Genomic DNA, 20,056 nt, shown 5'->3' with positions numbered 1-20,056 from the left:
CAGTGATGGCCGGTAAGCCCAATAGGTTTTTAGTTTGGCCCAATTTCATTTGGGCTTCTTCACCAGACCACACTAATTGTCTCGAAGAAAACAGTTGTATATAAAAGTAATTTACCTATTTTATTTTAAAATGGAAAAATATTAAACATTGCCCCTGTTAAAAATAATAATTAGTAAAATTCATGTTTAGTAAAATTCTAATCATATTCACCTACAATAATAAAATTCAGATATGATCATTTAACAAATAATTCATCATTTAAAAGAGACAAATAAATGGAAGACCAAAATAAAAAAGAATTACTAAAGACTAAAATGAGATAAACTTAATTAAGAAACATTTTAACTAATAGAGTTAATTTCTTTCTTTTCAAAATAACCAATGTAGGTCCCTTTAAAAAAAATTATCAATTTTTAAATACAACTTTGTTTTGAAGAAGTTGTTATGTGTATACACAATTTAAAATTATGAAAATAAAGTCGATAACAATTTTTACGTAAACTAAAGTTTTAACTAAATTGATTATAAGTTAGAAAACGATGATTTTAGTTCAAAATCAATTATATTAAAGTTAAAAAAAATAATGATTTCAGTTTAAAATTAATTATACTAAAATTATAATGACGCTTTTAGTTCAAATTCAATTATATTAAAATTATTTCAAAATTTTCTACCGACAATACGACTCAACCCTGAGTAGTAATCCTTTTAAAAGAAAATCCATATTCATAATTTTGAAAACAAATTCACTTTGTTTGGTTAAAAAAACATAATTATGATCACAAATAAAACAAGAAAAAAAATGGAAAATCTCAAATAAAAATATGCATATATTAGTTTTACTTAGACGTGTCATTTAAAAGATAGATCATCGCTTAAGAGTGTAACATCTCAAAAATATAGTGTAAACTATATTATAGAATAATCACATAAAATAACATGATAAATCAGTTATCCATAAAATAATAAAGTATTCAAAAGTACAGTTATCCGAAAAAAGCTATAAAATTTAAAACTTTACTCAGAGACCTATTCTACTAGATACAAGACTGAACGGTCTGTATTAAACTTGTGGATCTTCTTCTTCCAGAACTTGCTCCACCAAGACCTCTTCTACCTTTGCTTACACCCAAAGGTGATCATTGCAAGAGAAGAACCGAACAAGAAAACATGGACAGACAGAAAATAAGGATAAGCTAATGTAATTTAATTGTATAGATATACATAGATTTCAAACAATGCAAGTTCGAACACTATAACATATCAAAACCGAATACCAACAAGTATTTAAAAACTAAACACTCAAATAGTTATAACCGAGCAACATACTCATGTATAAACCGAACACCATATTTCATGCATAGACCGAACACCTGACTTAACCATCTGGATTGTAAATGTGTAGCTACAGGTGGTTTTGCACTTGTAGTGGTGGAACAACAAGACCCCATCAAGCTATCCCACAAGGTTAGTCGAGTGAAAATTACCTTGGTACCCCAATACCCTAAGGTTAAAGGACCTCCTACCATTCTCACACATGACTTACTCCTCTCTACTTGAAAATGAGCAATCACAGAATATCAGGATAAACGCCAGCTTAGCACGATACCCACATTCATACTTTACAATTCAATAACCATTCATGAGATATTTCTCCTTGGAATTCCCTTTCTCATTACTTGAAAACATAATCTTCATAACTTAATTTAAAGATCATCCACCAATATATATAATCACTCATAAAACCGAAAACTCTGTGAACATTGGAGACCGAACGGTTTCTCACCACACCAGCATAGGACCGAACGGTCTATAACAGACACGACCTAACTATTTACCGAACACTGGCAAAGGGCGACAACTAGGAAAACCTAACACTAAAACTAGGTTGCATACCAAGCCTAAACTGAAGGCTAGTATGAGACTGACCGCTAACACTAGCTTAATTGCTAGTATAAGATCGATCACTAACAAGACTGAGTGTCAGTACATAACCGAACACTACCAAAACTGAGTGTCAGTACATGACCGAACACTACCAAGATCGAGTGCCAATACATGACCGAGCACTATCAAAACCGAGTGTCAGTACATGACCGAACACTACCAAGACCGAGTGTCAGTACATGACCGAGCACTACCAAAACTGAGTGTCAGTACATGACCGAACACTACNACCGAACACTACCAAGACCGAGTGTCAGTACATGACCGAGCACTACCAAAACTGAGTGTCAGTACATGACCGAACACTACCAAGACCGAGTGTCAATACATGACCGAGCACTACCAAAATTGAGTGTCAGTACATGACTGAACACTACCAAGACCGAGTGTCAGTACATGACCGAACACTACCAGGACCGAGTGTCAGTACATGACCGAACACTACCAAGATTGAGTGTCAGTACATGATCGAGCACTAAAGAAAGACCGAACGGTCAACAAATGACATTCGGCGATCTGCATAGTTCAGCAGAATGACCGCAAGTTTTATGATGAACACCTATCTTAACCAATTTCACTACTTCTTTCCAACTTCTAATCCTCCAAACTTATGCCATACACATCTCTACACATTAATTAAGAGTATATATGTCTTTCTAACATCATTGAAAACGTTTCATCACATATTTGAGAGACAGTTCTGCAGAATCATCAACTCCAGGACTGAAAAATAGATTTTTCTAATTTTATACATTTTTGGCCAACTTAATGGTTCTAATAGGTCACAATGCACTTGTGCAAGCTCACCTTACTATCAGAACTCACTCCTAACCTTAAGCTCTCATTCTCACCCTCTCACTTCCTCAAAATTGACATTGGTTGAGCACTTTTTCCGCATAATTCTTCCCAATTCCAGTTCACAGAATTCAGTCCTCACATTCAATAGGAAATAGAAATTCAACATGCATTTCAATCAATCATACAATTCATTCCAGACATATAATCATACAAGTTAAATTATTTAACTTCCCTTACCTTAGAAAATCTGAACAACTTTACCTAAAATCCTTAACTTGATGTTTTCATCGAGAGAAACTCTAAAAACACCTATAGATCATCGACTGGTGAGAGAATACCACAAGTAGGACCAAAATTGAAGTCAGAAACAAGAAGAGAGAATTGATGAACACATGTAACCCGAATTGTGCCATGCATGTGTCAAAATTATAGGAATTTCACCAAGAATAGAGAACTGAAGCTTACCGACTCTAAACACAAAAATTGATCGGTGAGATATAAAGTCCTAGATGCAAAGATTCCTTAAACACAGTCTGATTGTGAAAAAGATGAACGGATTTTGAAGAAATCTAGAGAGAAAGAAAAGAAAATAAGATATCAGACGGTTGGAGAAATAGTTAATGCATGGAAAAAGTGACACCAAATTCGAAACTAACATTTATATACTATCGTCAAAACCGAACGATCCACCCTCTTACATACACGTGTCTTTTTTTATCCTTTTTTAATTTTCTCAGTTCTTACAAACAGGTTTGAGTAACTATAAGAATCCGACCACCAAAATAAATTATCAAACACCATATACAAAATATTTAGATTAACGAAGCACACAAAAGTTATTTAAACTTAATTCATGTATCAAATCATTGTATCTAAAAAGTAAAATTATTTTTATTGATATGACATAAATTTTATAATTGCATATTCACTGTAAGTTTTTTTTTTCTTTAAAATTATATTTTATCTTTTAAAAGCAGAAAATAATAATCCATTAACCTACTTAATTATAAATACGGAAAAGTCTATATTATTTTACCATTTAATTTTAAAGTTTAGATATAGAGAGAGAGAGGAATATATTATTTTAATAGAAATTTATATTGAGTAGATAATCCAAATTCAATATAAATATATTCGGTTGAGTTCCACCGAATTTTCCATGGACTGAATGGCGAAGATTATTGATTCTTAAACTCGATCCAAACTTACCAATATCATTAAATAATATTAATATTAATGATATTAATAATAATATATTCAATTTATTCTACTAAATAAATATATTTTTAAAATATTAAATTATTTAGGGTTAAATATGTTTTTAGTCCCTATACTTTGAGGCGATTTTGATTTTAGTCCATTTTCAAACTATGGTTCAATTTAGTCCTTCAACTTTAGAAAACTCTGGTTTTAGTCATTTTTACCAAATTTTTTTAACTTTATTTGTTGTTTCAAACATGTTTTATTATAGCATTTGGATTGTTTACACTGTTTGACACATTTTTATTTCAATGTTAACTAAGAAACGCATTTGAAACAACAAATAAAGTTAAAAAAATTTGGTAAAAAGGACTAAAACTAGAGTTTTTTAAAGTTGAAGGACTAAATTGTACCATAGTTTGAAAATGGACTAAAACCAAAATCGCTTGAAAGTATAGAGACTAAAAACATATTTAACCCAATTATTTAACTCTTCAAACATTAAATGATATACTTTATTTAAAAAAATTAGTCCAAGAAAATCTAAAAAATATTTTTAAATTACATTTTTTTTATCCAATTGATTCAATTGGATCTAACTCGAATAAGGAAAAGTTAAATTGCATTATATATAACGAAAATTTAGAAACTCCACCTAATTCAGTCCAAGAAATATTCATTGGATTGTAGGATGAATTTTTCCAAAATCCAACTAAATTGATATCTACACAATTATATGTGTTATATCAGTATGCTGATAAGAAAAGTGTTATGTATCTGTATATTTCTGCAAAAACAAATTAAAAGTTTTGTTATCTGCATAACTGCTGCACGAAAGATGTCCCACGACATTATGAAATTTGTCGTGTTCTTATCATTTTATTCGATTTGGATATCACATGCTGCACTCGCCACACGTTTGAGAATTATAACAGGAATCTAAAGTCCAAGTAAAAATGAACCAGATAATTGTTTTTGGTTTTGTGCATGTGTCAATGTTTCTAATATCCTCCTTTAATTTATAATTATATTTCTAATATATTTGAAAAATATAACATAAGAAGATTCAATCCAGACATAAATTTCTACGTTAATAAGATATTATCTACTTTAAATCAAATCAGATTTATTTTTAATATCATCTCAAAAGACATATTTCTAAAATAATATTATATATATAAATTCATGTTCATCTCTTATTTTATTTTATATATAACTTTATATCCTAATACTTAGAAATAAATGATCAAAGGTCACCTTTTTATAGATCTCTAAGTCATTAATTGGTAGGGTACATGAAAAGAGACTTGATACCAAAACTTAAAATAATAAGCTACTTCTTCTCATGCATGTATGTTAAAATGAAAAAAATAAATAAAAATTATGAATGAAAATTAACTTAACTGCTATATGTTTCAATCAATCTATAGTGAATTAATGGTATGTGCCAAATGACTCTCTTTCATGGCATACCAAAAATATCTAAGTGGAAGTATTCAAATTTTGGAGTTTTGTAGTAACAACCAATGATAACATGCACACACAACACTATCTAACATGTTACTCTTTCTCTGTTCCTTTCAGTTTGCACAACTCAATGTTACGTTATTCCACGTTGTACAACTACGAGACCGTACCATTTTATTCTCTTTGGTTACAAATTCTCTTCTTCCTACATATTTTTAGTTTGCCTTTGCACGATATACAAAGAGAAGGACAAATAAGTTAAGGAAAATTATCTTTAACAACTTTTTTACAACTGTTTATGTAGTAGTTTGTAATTGGTCTGTTTCAAATACATGAACCAATAAAATAGTGACATAATTTGAGGTCAAAAAGTTGTTAAAATATTATGGTCCATAAGGTAATTAATGAAAGAAAAATGAAAAGGGACAACGAACAAAAAAACTAGATAAGAAAACTGGGTATGAAGACCTCAACCAAAGGTGGTAATCCACAAAATAGTACATCATAGAAAAAAGGTAATTTTTTTCATAATTAAATACTCATCCAAGAATGGGAAGTGCAAGCTACATAATCCATTAGAAGAGGGTTTCATAACTAGAGACTTGTCTTTTGTTCATAATTAGCCACTCAATTCATCTTTCTGGAAAGGATGATTACAACCCATTTGATGAAAGTCCAATACCAAACATTTTTCACTACCTCAATCAAGATGGAAAGAAAAGGGCAAAATGAATCAATTTTGATCTCTTTGGTCCTAATAAGTGCACTCTTAAATTCACCAGACACTATAAACAAAACCAAAAACATTGCACCAGACGATGGGTCCAACTTTGTCTGTCTTCTACCCCACACTCAAACCCACCCCAGAAGCCTCACCATTCTTTAGAATGATGATAATAATAATTGAGTTTCTGATTTATCTCCCACAATAGAATCTGTGGTATAATCTAAGAACTTCAATTTAAAAAATAGACATGGTGATAAGTTGAAAATGGAAATGGACCCACTTTTTTGTTCAAATGTCTGTTGAAGGAACAATGATTGGTTAAATATGTCCAATGCACTTAATATGCAACAAACTAAGGTGCTTTTTTGAGGTTTACATGCGATGCATAGTATTGTTGAGAACGATAATTAATGTTCTAACTAACAACAATAATTTATGCTTATTTCTTAGTTTATAAAGTTAAGATATTCTTGGTACGTAGTAGGATGCTCCAAATTGATTTTAATATGGAACAACACTCTTTAAAAAATTAATATGTTCCTTCATTGAATATTTCTATATTGAACTAAAATGTTTTTTATTACCAACCAATGACAAATTTAAATATATTAGGCTAATGAAATATGTATAAGGGGTTGGTGAAATGTGTGAGAATAGTTCGCAATGAGTCACAAATTGCTTCTTAATTTGAATATTATGGTTTATATTAAAATATATTCGCATAGAAAATAAGATCATGAACATTTAATTAAATTAAACTAATCAATACAGAAATATAAACAATTTCAATTAAATAGTATTTTTTTTAAAAGTGTAACATGAATAGATGAAATTATTCAAACTTCGATTAACAAAAAAATTGATCGAAAAAGGTTACAAAGCATTAGTTAAAAATTAAAAATTTTAAAAATATTAAAACAATGGGCTCTTTATAATTTTTTCAGTGGTTTTTATAAACTAGTGCAACGTTATTCACCAGATTTGGAATTGGTTTGCGTTTTGGGGAGTTGAATCGACTAGACAACTAAGTGGTTCACCAATTTTATAAACAATTTTAATGATAATATGTGCCTTCCATATTTGACCATTTAGAGTATCTATGGATAACCATTTTACTCGACCAACTTATATTATCAATATGACAACAATAGTATTATCGTATGATTGAGGTATGGGTTTTTTCTATTTTTATATATATTAATTTTAATTATTTGAACAAAATGGTAATCTTACATTTTACTCTCATAAAGCACTTTTTTTTTATTACATCCATAAATTCTTTCCCAAACTTTCATAAATTTTACTTTTAAATCTTTTCAATTTTTATCCTCAATTTTTTAAAAAAACAATAAAAGTTTTCTTTAAATTCATTCTTGTTTTCTCTCTCAAATTATATATATATATATATATATATATATATATATATATATATATATATATATATATATATTAATTATTCAAGCAAAATGGTAATCTTACATTTTACTCTCATAAAATATTTTTTTTATTTTATTACATCCATCAATTCTTTCACAAACTTTCATAAATTTTATTTCTAAATCTCTTCACTTTTACTTTCAAATTCTTTAAAAGAATAATAAAAATTTTATCTTTAAATTCATTCATACTTTTTCTCTCAAATTCATTCTCACAAAAAACATACCATAAATATAAAAATGATAACATGAATATTTATTTCACAATAACTTCAACAATAAAGTTAGTTTTTTAAACAATCTATGTTACTATGTAATATTTCTATTAGGTTTTTCTTTAAAAAAAATTAACAAAATATGTCTTTTTTAATATAAAAATTGTAAGTTCAAGTTAAACAAGACGAAATATTCTCCTCCTTATTTATTAAAACAAATATTATGTATAATTGTTAAATAAATTATTTCTCTTATATTCATAAATGTTATAGTCATCAATAAAACTTCATTACATCTAACTTTTTCCTTAAATCGATTGTTTTCGTTTTCACAAGACTAAATATATCTTATAAATATATTTTCAAGCATACTTCAAACTATAACTTCACACATTCATGCCAATATATTTTAAGTATTCGTCTCTCCAAAATAAAAAATGAGGATATGAATCTAAAAAAACATTTTGAAGCTCAAGCCAATAAATATATCAAACAATATTAAATGCAATAATAATAAAACTTAATTTACCTTGTATATTATATTATTTATATTATATTTATGAGCTTTTACTTATGATCATGATTAATTTCATTTAATATTTTGTTAATATATTTTAGTGTTTATTTTAACTTAATCTTATTTTACTCTTGTTACAGACTTATCGATATGATATCATCCTGGTCAAATATGTTTAGACAGAATATATTTTAGTCTAAATAACCGAGATGTTTTATATATATATACTACAATTTTTCTAATAAAAGTAAAGTTATAATTAATATTATCGGAAAAGATGTACTTATTTTATATATTTATTCGTAGAAGTAATGTTTGAAGTAAAATAAACTTTGGTATTACATTCCACGTATGAAAAATAAATTCTAATAATTTTGTATAAATATAGATATTAAAATTATTTATAGTTTAATTATATAATTATATTGTTCAATAATTATTAATTAAAATATGTTAATGTCATGCGGTAATCTAATTAAGGATTTACCTTAACTTTTCAAGTTTTCTTGCATATTTTTAATTGGTAATATTTTTTTTCTAATTAATAAAAATAGTTATTACAGTGTATGTATCATGTTAAAAGTTTCACTATTTATTTATACCGGTGGAATTATATGCATTTTTTTAAACTGATTTTGTAATTTCATTTTGATATGTTTGGAGCACTTTTTCCTAAAAGAATTGAAGAGAGAGAAATACAAAAGTTAAAATAATTTTTTTTATAAATTAAGATTAGTCTATATATAAATTAGTAGTAAAATTTTTCTTTTATAGTTTTTCTATTTTTATTTTATTCATAAAATAATTTTACTTTATAAAATAATTGGTTCATTTTTTTCCTTTTAAAGAAATTATATTATAAATAAAATTGAGTCGCCTGTTATATTTGAATGGTCAAATATATTTTTTCCAAACCTAATTAGCAAGTAACCCTTAAATGTTTAATATTAATTAATTACCTAACTTTATTAATGGTTATATATGTATTGTATATCTTCTTCATGACAGATCTACACAATAGGATTTCAAACAGCAGTAAAAAATTAAACATTCTTATTCTTCATTTCACTGTCTATATGTTCTTCTTTCTTGCACACGACTCCATGTTAGGCAAGCTAAGTTCTCCATGGAAGATTCAACTCTTTCAATTATTTTATTATGAATATATATTATTAGGATTTGAATTCATTGACATCTTTAATTCTAAATACTAAAATATTTAATTCTATTATAATCTAATATTATCTCTAATTCATTTAAAACTTCAATACACATCTTTAACAAAATACATTATGTAAATATTAAATGTGAAATAAAATATTTACGATGATACAAAATAATGTAATACACTCAATAAAAAAAAGCATCTCTGTTAAAATATATAAACTTTAGTATTATTTTAAAAAACAAAAGTTTGATATGTTTTAAACTTATAAAACTAATGTATAATATAAAATTTAGATTGAAATATTATAAATTTACTTTAGTTTTAGTTAATAAAAATAGAAGAAATTAAATGTAGATAAAATTCATGGGTTGATGTTGATATCCTAGTGGTCCCTTTTCACGAGATCCATCACAAAAGCCAAAAACTTTCATCTCAATTAAGTCACACATGTTCTATGCCACTTCTTCTTGGAAAATGATTTCTTAACACCAATATTTTGACACTACACGTGTTAAAATGTGGTTGGACGGTTTCAAATTAAAAAAAAATGGTTTTTCTTTTCCAAATATATCCTTGCTTCAGTTTTTATTAATTTGAAATCGTCCAACCACATTTTGACACGTGTACAATGTTAAAATAATGTCAAAAATTGATGTTAAAATATCATTTCTCCTTATTCTTTTTCTTCCATATTTCTTCGTTGTCAATTTGACACCAATATACGTGTAATGTAAAAAAAAAAAGAAAAAAAAAGTACTTTATAAAAAATTAAAATAATTTTATAAAACTTTTTCTTCCTCTTTACTTTTTAAGATTTATTCTTTAAAATATCTTTTCTTTTTTTAATCAATTTTAAAATTTGTACTGTATAACCATACGGTCATATTTACATGATGAATTATATATTATCATCTGACTAATCGAACAATCAAGTTATAATAAAATCATATTAACATTAATTGGTTTATAACAAAATACGATTATCAATAACGAATTATAATTAGGTTAAATTTTAAAATATATCAATAAACAAACAATCTCCAGCTCATAATTAAAACAAAATTATTGATATCAATAATAACATATAATGAATGAATTATATATATATATATATATATATATATATATATATATATAATATTTCAATAATTTTTATATAAATGGACTTAAATTATGGTCTAGTTATCTAACTCGTAATTAGCGTTTAATTATTTGTCTAATGCAAAATTAATTTTAAGGAAGAGTTAGTTGAGTATTCTAAATTGCACTACAATAACGATAAGTGTGAAACGTCAGAACTAGCGATTTAGTCTAAACGAGGCACGTGATTCCTGAAAATATAAAGATTCTCTTACATATGCCTTTTGCAAAACGCAAAAAAGTTTTCTTTTGTTTTGTTTTCTTCTGTACCAATACTTTCACTGCAAGCCAAACACCTTAGCAAAACAAAGTCAAAATGTAAGATAAAAAAATATAACTACTTCTTTTAAATATCTTATGAATTTCAATATTTTTAATAAGATTTTTATCAAACAAAGTATTTTATTAAGATTTTAAAATATTTTTTTTAAAAAATATTATATCGTTTAATTTTGGCATTAATTATATAACATGATTATTAATATTATTTTTATATTTCCAACTTACTAATTAATTGGTATCTTTTTTTCAATATTTTCAAACATGCTAATAAATTCGGTTTTGGAGAATGAAAAAAACAAAGTTAATCGGTAAGGAAATTGAAGAAAGAAGAAACATTTATTAATTTCTTAATAATAACATGGGTTAGCATTTGTCTAAAATAATTTGAAAGATATCTCCTAAAACAAATAGAATATTAGAATCTATGTTTGGACATTTTTTTTTTTCATAAATACATTTAGGATGAAAAACAAAATAAATTATCCATAGGTTAAAATTAGTTATGTGAACTAATTTAAATATATTTAGACGAACTTTTTTTACGTGACAAAAATAATAAGATGTAAATTTAAATTATTTTTCTCTATAAATTAAAAATATGTTACGAGTAAATTTATTTGTAAAAATTTTCATATAACTTTTCTTTTTATTTTTTTAACTTATGTCTAACTTAGTTTTAGTTTGAGAAGAAACTACTTTTTTTTTTCTTTTTTTTTCCGTTAAAAGATTTTATGAATAACACAATCAAAACAATTCATTTGCAAAAGTTATTTTATTTTTGTTTTTATTATGTACATGACAATGTTAACTTATAAAAAAACCGGGCTCAATTATAGAACTTTTATCAGGATTTAAAAAAATTACTTTTAAATTATAAATAAAATAATTTTAATTTATAAGAAAATTATTTCATTTTTCTTTTAAAGTATGAATAACATCATCATCCTGTAGATGTTCTTTTATATATTTTTTTATCATTTTTATTTTCCATATGTATATAAAGTAATTTTATCGTATAAAAATACTTATTTCAAAAGTATCAGTTTATCATCCAAAAAATATTGATAAGTATAGAGTCATGTTTTTGAACCAGATTCAATGACCAACTTGTGAGATCAATATATATTATCATCATGATTAAGGATTAAAAAATTTTATTGAAAATTCACTTTCTGACATTATTGTAAAATTCCTTTCAAAGAATAAAAAGTTTAATTCATCTGAAACACTTTCTCAAAAAAGCTCAGCTCATTTCATAGAATAATAGAAGTTTAATTAATTTATTTTGTTTATATCAATATTAAAAAGGAAAATACTCATGCTAAGATCTATGCCCATGTGAGTAACTATAGTTTAGTATCCATTTTTATATTCCATGAGTACCTAGTACATATATATTCAAATCCATTATCTGTAATATATAATAAAAAAAAACTTAAATTAATTATATAATTAAGAAAATACACCATTAGGTCCATTATTAATTTATTCACTTAACTAATTTAACAATAATTTATGATTTTTTAATTGTATTTTTTAATTTTACAATTCAATTCAAGATTTGGTAATTTAAAAATGAAATTAATATTTTTTAACTTTACAATTAAATAAGTCAATGGTCAAATTGTTAATAATGGGTTTGAAATATTATTATTCTTAGATTGAATTTCAGCTGACAGTAAACTCATCTTAAAAATTTTTTAGAAAACCGTCAAATTTTTGGTCAAACTGACAACAACTATAATTACCTATTATTTTATCTGTTTCATATAATAGAAAACAGAAAGCAATTAATTGAGAAAAGTTTATGATAAAAATAAAATAATGATTCATTACAATATAATAACATTAGTCAAACTTGATATTTTTTTCTAATGGCTAAAATTAATTCAAAACTAGGAAATACTATTATCCAATTTGAAAGTACCACAAGTGTATACCAAAGAAATACAATTTTTTTATTAAAAAACCAAAAATATTTTAAATATAAAATTGTTAAAAGAAAAATAGTGTCCGGACTTCACGTACAAACCGCTAGGCATGTATTGGGAGGCAAGCGGTAGTGGATAAGCCCCAATAACAATATATTTATATAATAATTGACTTGAAATATATTTTTTAAAATTAATTTTAACGAAGTTATTTTAATGGATTTAATTTACAACGGTATTATATCAATTACTTTTATTTATTTCTTTATAATACTTTTTATTTTTGTTTCATTGACGTGTCATTATTTATCATAATTAATTGTTTTCTCTCCGCATTAACTAAATCAAGGATATACTTAAATAAAGTAACTGTATTATCTTAAAACTTAAAAGATACACCGATAAAAAAGAATTTCTTAAAAAAAAACTAAGCATTAAAAAATGGATGAAGTAGGTAGGTAATAAATTTAATTTTAGAGAACAAAAAAAGGACCCATAGACAGAGCAATGTCCTTCTTAGAAGAATATAAGAAAGAACATTTTTTTTTTTCTAAATTTTAGTGTCACGAATTTTATAATTAATAAAAAAAAAGGTAAATGGTGTATGTCACGACACAGAAATGTCCTTCTTAGAAGAATATACATTTTTTCTTTTTTTAGTATTCATTGTTTTAAATATCATATTTATGGTGAGCCACTCTTTATCTGTATATTATCGTATAACTTTATTATACGAGAAAATATGAATGTACATCTTAGAAATGTATAATCAAATAAGAGAGATAGAAAAAAAAAAAAAAAGAAGCTAAAGAAGTAATTGCACACGTGAAATAATTAATGTGAAATTAATTGAATTTAGTTTTAACATGGTTATTTTAACTTGCGTATTATTCGATCTGACGTGAATTTGTGAAGAGTTAATGGACTAATGAGTTTTCAAACAGTTGTTTGTTTACTTCAAGTATTTTAAAATTATTTTTAATAAGAAATACTGTTCTTTTTAAAGAAAGCAGATAAATAAATAAATAAAATGTTATGAAAGTGAATTGTAAGAAAAGCTAATTAAGAGGAGTTTAGGTTAATTAAATACTAATCTTTATTACAAAAATAGGACGTGGGTGGTGGAAGTGATTGTAATTATTAAGGCGGAGACAAACATGGCCTTATAATATAACAGGAACTTCAAACTCAATCTTAATACATTGCACTCTCTGTTCGTAGGTGGAGGCAGCAAGCTTCTTCTCTACGATGATGCCTTCCCAAAACGCAGCGTTTTGAGCGACGCGGCAATGGCAGTGGCTCTGACATACTGTTTGCTGTTGCTCCTTTTCTCTCTGTGGACGGTGGTGTTAACCGAAACGGACCCGAACGATGTGGGGATTCTGAACAGTTTTCGAAGAGGTTTGAAGAACAAAGAGCTCTTACCGTGGCCGGAAGAAGGAGGAGACCCGTGTGGGAATCCGCCATGGAAGTACATATTCTGCAATGGCAACAGAGTTTCTCAGATTCAGACCAAGGACTTGGGTCTGGTGGGCCCGCTACCCTCCAACTTCAACAAGCTTTCAATGTTGGAGAATCTGGGTCTGCAGAACAACAACCTCACCGGACCCCTACCCTCCTTCAATGGCTTGTCAAACTTGAAGTACGCATTTCTCAACCGCAACGGGTTTGAATCCATTCCCGGAGATTTTTTCGGGGGGCTTCGGAGTCTGCAGGTGTTGGCTTTGGATTACAATAATCTCAATGCCTCTTCTGGTGGCTGGGTGCTTCCTCAAACTTTGGAAGATTCGGCGCAGTTGAGGAACTTTTCTTGCATGAGCTGCAACTTGGTGGGTCCCATTCCTGCGTTTCTCGGCTCTTTGGGTTCGCTGGAGGTGCTGCAGCTCTCCGGGAACAGCTTGACAGGGGAGATTCCGGGAGAATTGAACGCCGTTCCGGCGTTGCGGATTCTCTGGCTGAATAACCAGCGTGGCGACGGACTTACTGGGAAAATTGAAGTTGTTGCGAGCATGATTTCGTTGACGAGTTTGTGGCTTCACGGGAATAAGTTTAGCGGGAGTATTCCGATGAACATTGGAGATTTGGTCTCTCTGAGAGATTTGGATCTTAATGGGAATGAGTTTGTTGGATTGATTCCACGTGGTTTGAGTGGGATGAAGTTGGAGCGGTTGGATTTGAATAATAATCATTTTATGGGTCCGATCCCAGAGTTTGTAGCTGAGAAAGTGAGTTTTGAAAGTAATAATTTTTGTTTGTCGAAGCCTAAGACTATCTGTGCATTTGAAGTGATGGCACTGTTGGATTTTCTTGGAGGATTGGGTTATCTTCAGATTTTAGTTGATTCATGGAGTGGAAATAATCCGTGTGATGGGCCATGGCTGGGGATAAAGTGCAATGGTGATGGAAAGGTAGAAATGATTATTCTGAATAACTTTAACATTAGTGGTACTTTGAGTCCTTCTGTTGCCAAGTTAGATTCTCTTGTTGGAATAAGATTGGGAGGTAACGATATCAGTGGTAGGATACCCAGTAATTGGACTAGTTTGAGATCATTGACGTTGTTGGATCTGAGTGGTAATAACATTTCCCGTCCCTTGCCGAGTTTCGGGAAAGGGGTGAAGCTTGTGATTGATGGGAATTCTCAGTTACGTGGTCCCCCAGAAGTTTCTCTTTCTCCAACAGGTTCTGTTTCTGGTTCTGGTAAGGTTGAACCTCCTTCATCTCATAAGCATAATCCTAATCCATCCGAAGACTCTAGTCCCAATCCAAAGTCTGACAGTGTCTCTCTTGAGTCAAATAATTCCAGAAGGAAAAGCTTGGTTACACTTGTGGCTCCTATTGCAGGTGTTGCGGCTGCGGCTTTTGTTCTCATTCCGCTTTCTGTGTATTGTTTCAGGAAGAGAAACGGTGTCTCTGAGAAAGCAGGGTCTCAGGTGATTCACTCCAGAGATCCTTCTGATTCGAACAATTTGCTGAAGGTTGTAATTGCTAACGACGGTAATGGAAGTGTTTCCACAGTGACTGGCTCTGGGTCTGGGACTCTAAATGGAAGTGGGGAATCTCATGTCATTGAATCTGGGAACCTTGTGATATCGGTTCAGGTTCTTCGAAATGTGACCAAGAATTTTGCACGAGAGAATGAGCTTGGACGCGGTGGATTTGGAGTAGTTTACAAGGGAGAATTGGATGATGGGACTAAGATTGCGGTGAAAAGAATGGAATCGGGCGTTATTACCAGCAAGGCCTTGGATGAGTTCCAGTCTGAGATTGCAGTTCTATCGAAAGTCAGGCACCGGCATTTGGTATCTCTTTTGGGTTATTCAGTTGAAGGTAATGAGAGGATTCTGGTTTATGAGTATATGCCACAAGGGGCTCTCAGTATGCATCTGTTCCATTGGAAGAGCTCGCAACTGGAGCCACTTTCTTGGAAGAGGAGGCTCAATATTGCCTTGGATGTCGCTAGAGGAATGGAGTATCTTCATAGCCTGGCACACCAGATCTTCATTCACAGAGATCTTAAATCATCAAATATTTTGCTTGGGGATGACTTTAGAGCAAAAGTCTCCGATTTTGGATTGGTAAAGCTTGCCCCTGATGGCAAAAAATCTGTAGTGACCAGGCTTGCTGGTACATTTGGATACTTGGCACCAGAATATGCAGGTAATTTTGTATTATTTTATTTTTAAAATCTTTTATAATAGGAAATTTTATAATATTCCCGAATTTAATCACTTTATCTTTTCTGTGACTTCTGTTGATTCTATATTCTAATGCATGCTCTGTTGATTCTCTCTCTCTATATATATAGCCATACTGGGAAATCTTGAAAAGAAGTGAATACAATTCTAAAAATTTCACAGAAAACAGAGAGAAATATCTCACCAGGGAGCATAGACTTAGTATGATTCTGCATGATATCATTATCAGGGACCATATTGAAACTTTTACAGACCCAAATGCATGACTCTGATGTGTTTGACACACTAAACTGCACTGATTTCTGCTTTTTATATTATATATTTCAGTGACAGGAAAAGTCACCACCAAAGCAGATGTTTTCAGTTTCGGCGTTGTTCTAATGGAGCTGTTAACTGGATTAATGGCACTTGATGAGGATAGACCTGAGGAAAGCCAGTACTTGGCATCGTGGTTCTGGCATGTAAAATCAGACAAGGAGAAACTAATGGCTGCTGTTGACCCTGCCCTTGACATAAAGGAAGAAATGTTCGATATTGTCTCCATCATTGCCGAGTTAGCTGGGCACTGCACTGCCAGAGAACCAAACCAAAGGCCAGATATGAGTCATGTTGTGAATGTTCTTGGACCGCTCGTTGAGAAATGGAAACCATTCGATGATGAGACTGAGGAGTATTCTGGCATCGACTATAGTCTTCCCCTTAACCAAATGGTAAAGGATTGGAAAGAGACAGAAGGGAAGGATTTGAGCTATGTTGACCTACAAGACAGTAAGAGCAGTATACCTGCAAGACCTACTGGGTTTGCAGAGTCTTTCACTTCTGTTGATGGCCGCTGAAACAAGTTGTTTGTTGATTTCTTCAATGCACCTTGCTTTCCTTTTTCTAGTTTTAAGTTGGTCAAATACAGATCCAAATCATCGGTCTCATTTCTAGTCTCCTCAAGGTTTTAAATTGCAACTGCTGTTGCAGTTTTGGAGTCTTCGAAACCTTAACATTGCAGAAAACTGTAGACAAATGTGTTTGCATTGTGATGATTTTGGTGTTAGTCTTGACGATGCAGCTACAGTTATGGTTTTATACTCAAAACCTTGCTCCTAGTTGTTCATTTTCTTCACTCTCACGTCTGCTTCTTTTACTGGGGCTAGGAAATAGAGACAGTTTGTTGGTACAGTACAGACATCTCAGCATCCTCTTTTCTCTCAGTTCATTCTTCCTGTCTATGGCAAGTGTTTACTGTAAGTGTAGTGGTGGATTTAAGAGTTTTCATGTGTATGCTTTGTATTTTCAACTCTTATATTTAAGATTCAATGGTTGTAGATAATGAACCACAATCAATGAGAAAGCTTGTTATTTGTTCATGTATTAATGTTTCTGCTATCTTGGACATGTAAATCAGTTTCAAGAGCATTGTACCTAAAGAGCTAAAACTTATGCATACTACAACATTCTTTCTTATTATAGACATTTCTATTTCATTTATGAAACAAATTTATCTTGTTTAAATAACATTCTCACAGTTTGATTTACTATATACTGAATTTTTTTCTTGTTTAAATAACTTTCTCTAGGTCTCTTGCTTCTTGAATAGAGGGAGTTTAGCTATAGGAAAAAACTATTTTAAGATAAAAGAAGCTAATAAAATGATTTTATAGATGTTTATGCTTGGTTGGTATGATCTGTGGTGTTAAGGGTCCCTAAATTTATAATGTTTATTTGGACTCTGATTGTGACTATGTATAAGGTATTGCTTGTGTAATAGAATATGAATGATTGACTATATTGTGTATGTTTGGTTGATTGAAAATCGAAATGTGTGTTAATTGGCTTGTGAAGTATTGAAATAATATATAAGTGAATGTATGACAGATGAAGCTTCTCTTTAATGTATCGAATTGGTTAATTGAAGTTTCCTTAATATAATTAAAGTTAAATTAAACCTATTTGATTTAAGAAAAGAATTAATTACCTCAAAAAGATTCAATATCATTTATAAAAATTTTATGTATCAGGTTTTAAATTTTGATTATATATATATATATATATATATTATAAGTTTAATTATGATTAATACTTAATTCACAATAAGTAGATGACTACTTAATTGAGTGTCAAACACATATCTTAAAATAAGTTTAAACAAAAAAGTATTTTAAAAATGCATTTAGCTAAGTATTTTTAGTTTTTAATAACACCCTCAAAATTTTTAGTAAATTATTTAATATATTTAAATAAAAATTGGAAAAAAAAGTATTCACAATAACCTTTTTCCATATACATCTTAAAATTATTTCAATTTTTAAATTTGACAACTCATGCATGAAAATAAAAAAGAAACAGTTTTAAAATTATAAAAAAATCTATTTGTAAAAAATAAAATTAAAAAATCATTGTTTTAAAAATTTTGTAACTGATTATCCTCTAAGAAAAATTAGATTGAGAAAATTTTTTTGTAGTTTTTCAACCAAAGTATTAAATGTGTTATTTTTGTAAAAAAGTGAAAGGTGTGATTTCCGTAAAAAGTGAGATAACTATTATTTGAATATTATTTGAATGAATATTTATTTTGTTATTGTAAAAAAAATCCAAGAACCGGAACACTTTTATGAAAAAAGTTATCAAATAATACTTAAACTAGATATAATTTTGACAGTTTAATTTTTAAAGCATGGATATATTTAAGTTTAAATATGTTTTATTTATAAATTATTTTTAAAAATATATTTTAAAATAGATATATGTGTTCATTTTTTTATAATAATAAAAAATAATAAAAATATTATTATTATAAAATCAAAATAATTTAAGTAATTTATTATAAATAATATTTAATTATTCTGAAGGTAATTTTGAAATCAAAAGATAATTAAGTATAAAAACAATCAAATCGATACAAATGATTAAATTTTTAAAAAATAGCACTTAAAAATATATAATTAATAAAATAATTAATTTAATTTTATAAAACGTCTTTAAGTGATCAAATTGAAAAACAAATGCGAACAAAAAAAATCTTCTTTTTATATATATATATATATATATATTCTTAGAATAATACAAAATATCTCATTAAATAAGCTAGAAATAATGTATAAAATAAATTAAATATATAATTTAGGCAAAAGATAAAATGAAAATAAAAAATATATTTAATTTAATTAAAAATTGGTTAAAATGAATTTTAAAACATTATCACAAAATTTCTAAAACCCAAAATATAGTGGTGGTATGAAAATTGCTAGACTCAATTTTTTAATATTATTTTATTTTAATATAAATAGTTTAAACAATTTTATTATTTTAAAATACACAATCTTTATATAAATTACTTTTACCGAGATATTTTCAATTCTAACTTATCAGTTTATAAAAAAGAGTAAGTTAGTTTCTATTTTCTTTATGTTTGTTTGTTTTCTTTTTTTTTTGTATGGGCATCATTTGTGTTTGCATGTGTCATCCAAGTTTTCTATTCGATTCTATATTGATTAGTGGTTTTAACGGCATACCTCAATCATGATTTTGTCATTTGTAG

At 28.3% G+C, this 20,056-nt stretch overlaps 1 protein-coding gene across 1 annotated transcript; it reads left to right on the top strand.

The window, feature by feature from the left end:
• Positions 1-13,996: 13,996 nt before the first annotated feature.
• On the top strand, positions 13,997-17,985 carry LOC106772075 (receptor protein kinase TMK1). The gene is made up of 2 exons (XM_014658233.2): positions 13,997-16,489; positions 16,855-17,985. The coding sequence occupies exons 1-2, from the start codon at positions 14,119-14,121 to the stop codon at positions 17,361-17,363; spliced, it is 2,880 nt and encodes a 959-aa protein (XP_014513719.1). The 5' UTR covers positions 13,997-14,118; the 3' UTR covers positions 17,364-17,985.
• The last annotated feature ends 2,071 nt before the right edge of the window (positions 17,986-20,056 follow it).

Source organism: Vigna radiata, chromosome 8 (assembly GCF_000741045.1).
Source record: "Vigna radiata var. radiata cultivar VC1973A chromosome 8, Vradiata_ver6, whole genome shotgun sequence".
Lineage (NCBI taxonomy): Eukaryota > Viridiplantae > Streptophyta > Magnoliopsida > Fabales > Fabaceae > Vigna > Vigna radiata.
Note: the sequence above shows the minus strand (reverse complement) of the source record. Positions and strands in the feature narration are given on the sequence as shown.

Excerpts from the sequence above, each read along its gene's own strand:
- LOC106772075 (XM_014658233.2), top strand. The coding sequence starts at position 14,119 with ATGGCAGTGGCTCTGACATACTGTTTGCTGTTGCTCCTTTTCTCTCTG. Across the intron at positions 16,490-16,854 it reads CTTGGCACCAGAATATGCAG|TGACAGGAAAAGTCACCACC; the intron begins GTAATTTTGTAT and ends TATATATTTCAG.